At 49.2% G+C, this 12,988-nt stretch overlaps 1 protein-coding gene across 3 annotated transcripts in view; it reads left to right on the top strand.

Moving 5' to 3' along the window:
* The window catches only part of LOC114455454 (beta-galactoside alpha-2,6-sialyltransferase 2-like), a 75,807-nt gene that overhangs the window by 14,625 nt on the left and 48,194 nt on the right, over positions 1–12,988 (top strand). For all 3 annotated transcript variants that reach the window (XM_028436699.1, XM_028436700.1, XM_028436698.1), the window contains exons 2-3: positions 8,455–8,501; positions 8,585–9,199. In XM_028436699.1, coding sequence (XP_028292500.1) covers positions 8,455–8,501; positions 8,585–9,199 — 662 coding nt within the window. The remainder of the gene's footprint in view (positions 1–8,454; positions 8,502–8,584; positions 9,200–12,988) is intronic.

Below are 12,988 nucleotides of genomic sequence, written 5' to 3'. Positions count from 1 at the left end.
GCAGTGGCTTTCTAAAACTGACAGACTGCATATGTAAATGTGTGATACATTTATAAATATGTATTTTTTAAAAATAAATAAAAATTTGGCTGAAGTTGTCACAAAATTGTAACCATAATTGATTGCTTTAAGCTAATTTATTTTGCACAATTTGAATCTCAATCAGGGCTTGATTAAATTTTAATGGTACTTGGACAGATATTTTTTTATTTATGCTCTGCACAAAAATTATTCATTTATTTCAATTTTTTTATTTTTTGGCACCCCCTACGATGACCGGCACCACTAGCATTTGCCTAAACTGCCTATACCAGGGGCCGGCCCTGCCGACTAAATTCCTTAGGTACTACCTGGTACCGATTCACGTAAAATTAAACGGTACTGTTATAAATTTCCTATGTTTTGTTTGGGATTACGGTGTTTTTTATGTTCAGGCACCTAAGCGGGCAGCTATTGTTTTCACCGTTGTGTTCAGGCTGCGAAGGGGTCCTGACCACTGAATGTGTGGTTTACAGTATTTCCCACTACACCCCGCGAGGGTTCGGCCGGCCGATGTGTCGTCTGCTTTAAATGTGATGCGTTCATGAAAGAAGTAAGTTTGGTTCACTGTAAGCATGTTTAAGCAGTTGTTTAGTGTTGTGAATCTCACGGATAGCGCACCGTTTAGTTGTTTAATGTATGTTTCTGTTACCAGCGCTAATGCTAAGCTAATCGGCCGTGTCACTTCCGGTCGGCCCGTTTTTCATTTATATCTGTTTTTCTGTCTTATTATTTACAGAATACCATCACGCATCATCATTAATCTTGTACATCAGTGTACTGCTCAGTACTGTTTCCATACTGTGGCATATAAAAGGCTAAGACTGAACTCTGTATCCTCGTTTCTCTCTCTAACCGGAGCAACTGGGTGGATGAGGTGTTCCAGCAATCTTTGTCACACACACAGGAGAAGCAACAATCTCCAATATTGGTCCTTCGAGCCGGATACTTCACCCACTACAGCGCTATGGATACACAGAGAACAGCAGCATCTGAAAATGGACATCTTGGAGGAGGAAGATTACGACAGATTTCAACACACCTACAAGGCTACCAGTTCAGCTTACCACCAGCCCTAATGCCTTATACTGCCTCGAGCCACAACGTCAGCTACAGCGCCAGCGCACAACCGCTGCAGTCACCCCACCAGCAGACAGAGTCTCCTGTGAAAGATGACCAGCTCCACACTGCGCTCGGGCGTAACTCCTGTCCTCCTGTGGTCGGGGCAGTCGATGGGGTAAGACAATGGGACACAACATCTAATGCTAATCTCCAGCCTGGTCTGCTAACTGTCTGTGTAGGCCCCCAGTCTCCAACGCCGTCTCAACAGAGCTGCCAAAGTCAGAACCTAACAGAGAGCATCTTCAGCGTCGACGGCAGTGGCCCTCCGACACCTTATGGCCTAGCTTATCCCGAGCTTAGATCCCCGATTCAGAGCCAAGGTAATCTGCCCGTAGCATCACCGCTACAAACAACATTCCAGTCACAGGCAACTCTGACTTATGCACCAAGCAGAAGGGGGGAGAGCTACATGCTAACGCAGTCTCTTCCAGCAACATTAACATCATCAATGCCATCTGGATTTCCAAGGCCTCTGCTCCTCACAACAACAAGCACGAGCCCTCCACAGACGAGTCTCCAAGCAACACCGGTCGTCAGCCACGCGAGTCCACCCATGTCCGCAGCACCTGTGTACCAGCTAATCTACTCGCCAAACCAGCCTCCAACATCATGTGTGAGTACTGCACACAGCAATATACCTGCAGTCATACAGATTCAATACCAGCCTGTACCAGCGACACTCACATATCCAACATATCAGCCTCCTCCAGCCGTGCTGCCATCGACACCACAGCCTCCTCCAGCCGTGCTGCCACCAACTTACCTGCCTCAAGCGGCTCAGTATGCTACCCACCAATCACCAGCTGTGGCTGTGCATCAGCCCCTGTCCATCACTTCTGCACAACCAGCCCATCATCCACCAGTGTATCAACTGAGCTACCCACCACAGTTACTGCATCAGCCTCAGCCACCTCTACAGACTCAGCCAGTCTATCAGTTGATGTCTCAGCCGCCTGCTCCAGCAATTCATCAGCCTGCACAAGTCTTACAGGAGCAGTATACTGTTCAGCCTCAGTATACATTATCTCCACAGCATCCAAGGCAGCCAGTTCCAGTACCTGAACTCCCTAAACTGGTCCACGATAGCGAGAGAGAGTTTGCTGATCTCAAGATGGCATTGGAGTATCTACTTAATCCGCACACTGAACTCTCTGAGCACTACAAATATCGGGTGCTCATGGAACACTTGGTGCTGGACGAGGCTAAGTTAATAGCTCAGGCCTGCAGGCACTATGCACAGCCCTACACTGCTGCTATGCAGGCCCTTCAACGCCAATACGGACAGCCACATCAACTCGCCCAAAGTGAGATTGCAGCAATATTAAATTCCCCTGACGTCAAATCTGGAGACTCTAAAACCTTCCAAAGCTTCGCCCTTCGTGTTGACCTGCTCGTCGGGATGCTGACATCGCTAGAGGGGGCCAATGGGATGGAGGTGATGTCGACTGGGCACGTCGATCGGCTTCTAAGTAAGCTCCCTAAACATTTGAGAGATGGGTTCGTGGAGCACCTACAAGTCCAAGGCCGGTTACACACCAATCGTCTCAACCCACACGATCTACGGGACCTTGCGGATTGGCTCAAAGTAAAGGCTGAAGCTCAACGGCTGTCGGCGAAGATGGCGCAGCGATATCGAACTGATGGAGTGCAACCAACTAAAGCAGATAAGCCAGCGACCCCCTTCAGGTCTCGCAACCAGCCCATTGCAGTCTATCATGGTTCAGATAAGCCTAAACCTGACCACCGCCAGTCTACAGAGGACAGCCGACCAGGGACTAAGCAGCAGAAGTGGAAGAGGATGTGTCTATACTGCAAGAGTACCGAGCATTACCTCTCACAGTGTCCAGACATCGTCCAGCGCTCGCCGGAGGAGATCGAAAGGTGGATCATTGACGGCAAGCGATGTCGCCACTGTGGTCGAACTAACCACAAACAAGATGCCTGCACCTTAAAGAAAGCATGCAGCCAGTGCCAAGAGATTCACCTCAGAGTACTTCACACCATCGCCAATCAAAGTCCCCACGTCTACCTCATTACACCAAAGGATCGCACTTCATTCTCCAACTCCGTCAAAGGTGGGAAGGTGTATCTCAAGGTAGCACCAATCATCATCAGCAATGGGAGTAAGTCGATCCAGACCTATGCAATCTTGGACGATGAAGCCGAACGCACTATTATATTGCCGGGAGCTGTCAAACACTTGGGACTTAAAGGTGAGACTGAGTCACTAGCCCTCCGGACAATACGCCAGGACGTAACCTGCCTCACGGGGTCTTCGGTGGACTTTCATGTGGCCCCCCTGACCCGGCCCACAGAACGACATCTGATTAAGGGTGCCTTCACTTCTAACCGGCTCGCTCTGTCGGAGCAGACTTATCCAATTTCTACACTTCAGAGACGCTATCGACACCTGAGAGACATCCAACTGCAGGGCTTCAGCAGAGCACAGCCACTACTGCTACTGGGGTCAGACTGCACCCACCTGATCACCTCCAGAGAGCCCGTCAGGTTTGGCCCCAGAGGTGGGCCTGCGGCAGTTCACACAGCTCTCGGTTGGGTTCTTCAGGGTCCCGATGGTCTTGGGTCTCAAACCTCCTCATGTTACTTCACCACTCTCAAGCCAGTGGCAGATGAACTTTATCGACATGTCGAACGTCTATGGCAGCTTGATGTTCTACCATTTCGGAGTGAGCGGTTAGCAGTGCGGTCCCGTCTGGATCATGAGGCCGTGAACATCCTAGAGAAAAAAACTCAAAGAGTAAAGGTTGGTGACATTTTCCGATATGCTACACCTCTACTACGTATTAAGGATGCCCCACCACTAAAGGCCACTGTGGACGCAGTCATTCCCATGCTCCGTAGCACCGAACGACGACTGATGAAGCACCCAGCTAGGGCTAAAGTGCATGAAGCCGAGATTAAGAAGCTGATCAATGGAGGATGCGTCATTAAACTTTCAGCAGAGGAGGTGTACAGTTCCAAAGAGTCATGGTTCATTCCCCATCACCTTATCCATCACAACGGAAAGGATCGTTTGGTGTTTGACTGTTCCTTCACCTACAAAGGTCTCTCACTCAATGACCAGCTCCTCCCGGGTCCAACCCTCGGACCATCGCTCATAGGCGTCCTCCTACGATTTCGGCAGTATGCAGTGGCAGTCAGTGGAGACATTCGTGCGATGTTCCACCAGGTTCGTCTTCTTCCAGAAGAGCAGCCTCTGATGAGGTTCATCTGGAGGAACTTGCAACAAGAAAAAGAGCCGGAGGTCTACCAATGGCAGGTCTTGCCATTTGGCACAACAAGTAGTCCCTGCTGTGCGACATTCGCGCTTCAGAAACATGTCAAGGACCAAGTAGAAGGAAACGAGGACATCATGCAGTCTCTGGAGAAGTCCTTCTACGTAGACAACTGTCTGCAGAGCTTACCCTCTCCCGAAGCAGCTAAACTCCTTGTTGATAAATTGAGGCGGTGTCTGGCCTCAGGGGGGTTCGAAATCAGGCAGTGGGCAAGCAATGTTCCAACTGTCGTCTCTCATCTACCATCCACAGCCAGATCAGATAGCGCAGAACTTTGGCTAGCCGAGAAGCAGACTGACCCTCAGGAGCCAGCTCTAGGGTTGCGGTGGCACTGTCCAAATGATCAACTTGGCTACCGGTCCAAGACCATGGAAAACGAGACCCTCACTATGCGGCACATATACAAAGTCCTCGCCCGTCAGTATGATCCGCTTGGAGTCATTATACCATACACGACGAGGGCCAAAGTCCTCATTCAGAGACTGTGGGCAAAAAGGAGAGGCTGGGATGACCCAAACCTTCCACCCGATATAGTTGATGCCTGGTCTAGCTGGGAACGGGAACTTCCTGAGCTTGCAAACATCACCTTACCACGAACCTACGCACCACCAGAGTTCGCCACTGAGACCAAAGAATACACTCTACACGTCTTCTGCGATGCATCCGAACAGGCATATGGCTCGGTTGCTTATCTCACTACAAAGGTTGATGAAGCAGTTCACGTCTCATTTGTGATGGCAAGGTCCAGGGTGGCCCCAAAACGTCAGCAGTCGATGCCACGCCTAGAGCTCTGTGCAGCCTTGACCGGAGCCCAGCTGTCCGCCCTCATCCATCAAGAGCTCACCCTTACCATAACCCAGACCTTTCTATGGACAGATTCAACTACTGTTTTGACCTGGATGACATCCGAGTCATGCAGGTTCAAAGTCTTTGTGGGTACAAGGGTCTCTGAGATTCAAGAGCTGACGGCTATGCACACCTGGCGGTACGTTGATACGGCAAACAACCCGGCCGATGATCTCACACGCGGCAAGACTTTGGCTGAGCTGGCGACATCAAATAGATGGATTCAAGGACCCAAGTTTCTGCGCGATTCCCCTGACAGCTGGCCATTGCTTCCTTCCTCTACAGGATTAGAAGACGGTTCCGAGCTAAAGCACAATATCTTCTGTGGACTGACACACACAGACCCAAAACTTCAACTACCAGATGTCACAAAATTCAGCAGTTGGACCGATGTGGTCAAAGCCACTCAAGAGGCAGTAATGGATCCCTCCTCACAGCAGCCTGAACCTTGGGATGCTGAGACCCTTCTGCTCCAGGCCAGCCAAGCGGACTGCTTTCCGGAAGAGATGAAGTGTCTCAGGGCAGCGAAACCAGTATCACCAAGCAGTAAGCTCAGTATGCTTTCACCTGAGATGGATCATACGACAGGCCTCATCCGTGTGGGTGGACGCTTCCGACAGATGGACGACTCCTGCTCTGCTGAAATCCATCCAGTCGTCCTTGATCCTCATCATGCAGTGACAAAGCTTCTCATCCGGGATTTCGACGAACGCCTACTCCATCCAGGGTCTGACAGGGTCTTTGCCGAGATCAGACGTCAGTACTGGATCCTGCGGGGGAGGCAGGCCATCAAGCACCATCAGAGATTTTGCACTGAATGTAGGAAGTGGAGAGGGAAGCCAGTCGCGCCGAAGATGGCCGACCTACCTCCTGCTCGCCTGCGTGTCCTTAAACCTCCATTCTTCTCTACTGGGGTGGATTGTTTTGGGCCGTACATCGTTAAGGTTGGACGGCGCAGCGAGAAACGTTGGGGAGTCATCTTCAAGTGCCACACGACACGTTGTGTCCATCTCGATCTACTGGCAAGCCTAGATGCATACTCCTTCCTCTTAGCCCTCAGGAGGTTTATCGCTCGTCGGGGAACACCTGCAGAGATTCTCTCCGATCAAGGGACAAACTTCCGGGGTGCAGAGAGAGAGCTGAGTGAAGCCTTTGAAGCCATGGAGCCACGACTCCAAGAAAGTCTTGCAAAGCACCGGATAAAGTTCAAGTTCAATCCACCAGCCTCACCTCATTTTGGTGGCGCATGGGAGCGGGAGATACGGTCTGTCAAGCAGGCGTTGCAAGTGGTCATCGGCACACAGCCCCTCCAGGAGGAGGTCCTACTGACGTTCCTGATCGAAGTGGAAGGCATCCTTAATGCAAAACCATTGGGATATGTTTCTTCAGATGTGGCAGACCTAGATCCCGTGACGCCAAGTATGTTGCTGATGGGGCGGCGAGATGCCTCTCTACCACAAGTCACCTATGCCGCGGACACACTCACAAGGAGGCGTTGGCGCCACTGCCAAGTGATGGTGGATCACTTCTGGGCGAGGTTTCTTCGTAGCTACCTTCCAACTCTCCAAGTACGCCAGAAGTGGCACCAACCTGCAGACAATATTGCCCAGGACACTGTGGTGATGGTGGTTGATCCTCAGCTACCGCGAGCTTGCTGGCCTGTCGGGAGAGTAGTGAAGCTGAATGCAGGTACCGATGGATGTATCCGTTCTGCCGAGGTCCAGGTTGGGGCTAAGACTTACCTGCGACCAGTTGCACGTCTGGTCCAGCTTCCAGCCATTCTGGATGACTGTACTGGCTCGGGGACTTCTGTAGCAGTTTAGGAAATTTAGGTGTTCTTACATAATAGTCATGCTATTCTGGGGGCGGCTGTTATAAATTTCCTATGTTTTGTTTGGGATTACGGTGTTTTTTATGTTCAGGCACCTAAGCGGGCAGCTACTGTTTTCACCGTTGTGTTCAGGCCGCGAAGGGGTCCTGACCACTGAATGTGTGGTTTACAGTATTTCCCACTACACCCCGCGAGGGTTCGGCCGGCCGATGTGTCGTCTGCTTTAAATGTGATGCGTTCATGAAAGAAGTAAGTTTGGTTCACTGTAAGCATGTTTAAGCAGTTGTTTAGTGTTGTGAATCTCACGGATAGCGCACCGTTTAGTTGTTTAATGTATGTTTCTGTTACCAGCGCTAATGCTAAGCTAATCGGCCGTGTCACTTCCGGTCGGCCCGTTTTTCATTTATATCTGTTTTTCTGTCTTATTATTTACAGAATACCATCACGAATCATCATTAATCTTGTACATCAGTGTACTGCTGGATAATTCAGTACTGTTTCCATACTGTGGCATATAAAAGGCTAAGACTGAACTCTGTATCCTCGTTTCTCTCTCTAACCGGAGCAACTGGGTGGATGAGGTGTTCCAGCAATCTTTGTCACACACACAGGAGAAGCAACAATCTCCAATAGGTACCATGTTTCGGTACCTAAACACAACCTGGTGACTGTGAAGGAGTTGAAGAGTTGGCAAATTCCCATGCAGGGCCTGAACACAACATTGCACACACAAGAACATAATGACGTCAGTAGCTGCGGGTTCAGTAAACATGGCTGATAGTAAGCAGTCGAAGGTATGGCTGAGCTTTTTAAAATGCAACACAGACCGAGAATTTGCCAAACCTCCGCCGAAAATCATTACAGGTGTAAAACTATTGAGCTATAAGTTCATTTTCACATAGGTTTTCACCTATGTGCACGAATGCGATTGAAATGCTTGTACAATAAAGCCCGGTCATGTAGAGCAAACATGTCGGTGGTGTGGAACATCGAGTAAATGAGATGGATAAAACAGTGGCAATGGGAGCGTCTACAAAAAATTTCAACAGGACAGAGACGTCATTGATCGGATCGGCGGATTGAGACATTACAGCCGATTACATTAATTGCAGAAAATGCTAAATATCGTCAGATTCGATATAGCCGATGATATAGAGATTTAGTCACTCGAGGCAAAATGACAATTATGTACATCTTAAGTATTTTTTTTACCTATAGAATTAATAAAAATGGACCATTATGGAAAGATGATGCATAATGTGTGTTTTAAAGCAAACCGCTTATCTGTAATCACTCTGATGTCCACTCTCCATTTTGCAGCTTTTTGGCCACCAACTGGGCAGAAGAACGTAGGACTATCAGTCCAGGTGAGCTGTGGAGGTCTGTGTGTTGTTAGTGTGCAGAGGTGGGGAATATTTTGCCATGTCTGACCCTGAGCTCTCTTTTGCAGCCCTGATCTCCAGTCGGTGGGCTTTGTTGTCAATGTGGATTGGAGAGATGATAATGTCCAGTGTAAGGCAATGGAAGAGGCTGATGCTGGTGGGAAGCCTGCTCTGGGTTCCGATTTTAATTGCTTTTATCTCCAGCTTTCTGAATGTCCAAGTGAATAAACACATGACATATTCGTCAAACCTGGAGAACCGTCACAAAGTGATCCCCAACCCAAACAGCGCCCCAGACGCTGTCTACGGCAGTCAAACTTTCAAACCAAACTCCGTGTTGCAGCAGCCGTGGAGAGGTCAAGCATCAACAATTATTCTAAACGAATCACTAAAGAATACTTTGAAAAGCTTTTGGAAGTCCAACAAATACAAGATATTATTCCAGGGGAAACTGCGGAAGGGTCAGAGTGCAAAGGAGCTGCTGTGCCAGATGAAAACCGAGGTGCAGCTAAAGATGCTGGATGGACAAGAAGAACCATTCTCCTCGCTCGGCTGGGCTAAAGTGGTGCCAACAATTTCTTTTGATCAACTCTTCAGGAAGCAAAACCAGAGCAACTTCAAGACCTGCGCCGTGGTCTCTAGTGCTGGAGCCATTCTGGGATCTGGACTTGGCAAAGAGATTGGTGAGTAGTTTGCTTATTAAATATATTCCCCTAAGTGTTCAGGATACTTAACTGCAGTATGTGGTGAATCGGGCTGCAATAAACAACTGATTCAATGCAAGACTAGATACTACATGAACTACATTTACATGTGCAAGAAAAAGTGTTTGAACCCTTTGGGATTAGTTAGATTTCTGCTTCAATTGGTCATAAAATGTGTATTGATCTTTATCTAAGTCACAGCAATAGAAAAATTCAGTCTGCTTAACCAAATGCTGCAGAAAAAAAATATGTGTTTTCATGTTTTATTGAGCTCAAGATGTAAACATTCACAGTGCAGGTGGAAAAAGTATGTGAATGTTTTAAAAACTGGTTGACCCTACTTTGGCAGCAGTAACATCAACCAAACGTTTTTTATAGTGGCAGATTAGACCTGCAAAATGGTTAGGAAAAGTACTGGACCATTCCTCTTTAGAAAAACTGTTTCCGTTCACACAAGAATGGAAATGGAACTCATGTGAATTGCGCTCTTGAGATCATGCCACAGCTCAGGATCAGGTCAGGTCCCCGACTGAACCACTGCAGAAGGCATAGATTTTTTCTGTGGAAGCCTTTCTGATGTTGCTTTTGGTCTTTGTTGAGCTTCAGTTGTTAGACAGATGGTTTTAACTTTTCCTGCAAAATATCTTGATAAACTTGGTAATTCATTTTTCCATCAACAACAGCTTTTCGTCCAGGACCTAAGGCAGCAAAGCAGTCCTAAACCATGATGGCTCTGCCACCATATTTCACAGTTAGGAGGAGATTTTTTTTTTTTTTTTTAGTGCAATCTTTTAACAGCAATGCATATTTTATTATTGCAATTAAATAAATGAATTTATTTCATTGCATAATTGTGACCATCACCAGCCCTCCCTAGGGAAGGGTAAATACTTTATTAAAGGGAGGATGTAAAAAAGAGAGGGCAGTGTTACACCAGGGTGAGGGGGGTGGGGGGGGGGGAGTTAACAGGGAGGAGGGATACAAGATAGGAAAACGAATGGGTGGGGAATAATCAATAAGTTTCAAGTGATGTGATGTGAAATTGTGGTTGTGTATATTGTGCTTATTGTTGTGTTATCAAGCCAGTCTGGTGACCAGTGTGCGGCTTAGGAATAATGATGGTGGCTGTGAGCAGAGGAGGAAGTGAGTGGAAGTTACATAAAACAGGTATTTGGGAACAACGTGTCTATGGTTGAGCCCAGTATGAGTGTTATCCCACAGCCCGAGGCCAGTGCGTCCATGACAAATGTGATTCCAAGAGCCGCTACTGCAAAACCCATAAGCCGCCCCCGGGCCCGAAGAAGCAGTCGGGCCAGCAGAAAGAGCGAGAGATCTAGGGGCCCCCGGCGACCACCCCACGGCCAAGCAGCCCCCCGAACGCCCCCAAGGTCCCAAGCCGAGAGGCTGCCATTGCCCCCCCCATACACACCCGAAAAGCCCCCAAGGAGCCAAGGACCCAGCGCACCACGCCACCGACTCCAACCCCCAACCCCCAGGCCCCCAAGCCCCCCACCCCCCCACCACCACCCACACCCCCGCGCCCAGCCCCCCGAGGGGAGGGCCCAGAGAGCCCCCCGCCCGAGACCCCAGCGGAGGAGCCAAAGCCCACGCCCAGCAGACGACCAGAGCCACGCCGAACGGGCAGCCGGCGGGCCCCCGCCGGTGAGCCCAGAGCCAGCAAGGACCCGACCCCAGGCCAGGAGGACCCGGAACGGATGCAGCACCAGGAGCAGCCCGCCCAGGGCGAACGACCACACCCCAAGCCGCATAAGGTACCAGGGGGCCGCTGGGAGTCCCCAGGCACCCCAACCTAGCCCCCCCGGGCGCCCCAGGTGCTGATGCCGCCCGCGCCACGAGCTTCAGTTCTTTAAAGCCAGGGCCCCCTCCAGAGGCCAAGCCAGACCGCCCCGCCGGGATGTGGCCCCCTAATTTAACCCCGACACTCTGCCTCACGGGGGACTGCCCAAGCAGGGGCCGCACCAGAAGGTATGCAAGGGCGCGGCACGCGCCACCCGCCCCAGAAGACCCCCGCCAGGACCGGCCCGGCCAGCCGGCCAAGCACCCCGGGCCCCAGGAGCACCCCCAGGGACCAGGACCCCCCAAGGGCAAGCCCCCGGGCCAAGCCCCCCGGGACGCGCCCCCCACCCCAGCCCAGGTCCCGGCCACAGCCCAGCAGGACCGCACAGCCCCAGACGGCACAAGGCCAGCAGCCCAGGGCCCGCCGCCCCCCGGACAGCGCAAGCCACAGGGCAGCGCCCCCCGCCGGCCCGCGAGCAACCGGCGACCCCCACCGCGGGGACGGAGGCACCCCAACGGCACACATCCAGCGCGGGACAGCAGCCCCCAGCCAAAGATGCCCCGGACCCACCCACCAGTCCGCAGATGGCAGGACATACCCACCAGGCGGCCGAAAGCAACCTCAACCATCGGAACAGCTAACGCCGCCCCCCCAGTAAACAGCATCATCCCGAGGCGCCAAACAGGAGGAGATTTTGATGTTAGTGTGCATTGCCTTTTTTTCCCCACACATTGCATTGTGTGTTCCTTCCAAACAACTCAATTTTGGTTTCATCCATCCACAAAATATTTTGTGTGTTGTGGAACATCCAGGAGCTTTTTTGTAGACTTCAAACGTGCAGCAATGATTTTTTTAGTGAACAGCAGTGGCTTAGTCCTTGGTGTTGTCCCATGACCGCCATTCTTGTTCACTGTTTTACTTATTGTAGCTTTGTCAACACAAATGTTAGCATGTGCCATAGATTTATGTAAGTCTTCAGATGATACTCTCGGGTTCTTCTTCATCTCATTGAGCATTCTGTGCTGTGCTCTTCCACTCGTCTTTACAGGACAACCACATCTAGAGAGAGTAGCAACAGTGCTGAACTTTCTCCATTTTTAGACAGTCGGTCTTACAGTGAACACATGAACGCTTTTAGAGATACTTTTGTCATCCTTTCCAGCTTAATGCAAGTCAACAAATCTTGATCGTACATCTCTGAGAGCTCTTTAGTGTGAGGCATGGTTCACATCAGTCAATGTTTCTTGAGAACAGCAAACCTAAAGCTGGGGTGTGTTTTCTAGGACAGAGCAGCTTTAACCAACACATCCAATCTCCTTCCATGATTGGCCTCCAGTTGAGCTGACTCCTGGCTCCAATGAGCTCTTGGAGAAGTCATTAGCCCAGGGCTTCACATAATTTTACACCTGCACTGTGAATGTTTACATGTTTAGTTCATTAAAAACATAGAATTGTTCATGCAGTATCTGTTAAAGCAAATTGTGTTTGTCTATTGATGTGACTTGAAAAAGATCAAAAAACATTTTATTAACAATTTATACAGAAATTAAATTAACCCCAAAGGGTTCCCATACTTTTTCTTGCAACTGTATATTTATTTTTATTTTTTTAAATGTTTTTCATTTAGTAAAAGATTTGAAAAATGAATCAAAATGAGCAGCAGTTGTTATGAGCAAAAAAGTTGGAATGTTAGCTCACTGATTTCGTCTTCATCCACATGTCCAATTTCTCAGAGAAACTTCCCATCTTAAAACTTAAATGCAATTTCTAGTTAACGCCACATTCAGGCTAAAATATTAACTCATTTAACTCATGTGAGGAAACAAAATAAATACTAATAAAAAGAAAACAAAAATTAAACAAAAATGTAATTTAAAATAATGAGTGAGATACAATTATAAGGTATATACTGTATAAGTTGTACTGACATGGATTGTTCTGCTCCTTTTTAATTATTTATGTCATACTGT

The sequence above is a fragment of the Gouania willdenowi genome, chromosome 21 (genome assembly GCF_900634775.1).
Source record: "Gouania willdenowi chromosome 21, fGouWil2.1, whole genome shotgun sequence".
Classification (NCBI taxonomy): domain Eukaryota; kingdom Metazoa; phylum Chordata; class Actinopteri; order Blenniiformes; family Gobiesocidae; genus Gouania; species Gouania willdenowi.
Note: the sequence above shows the minus strand (reverse complement) of the source record. Positions and strands in the feature narration are given on the sequence as shown.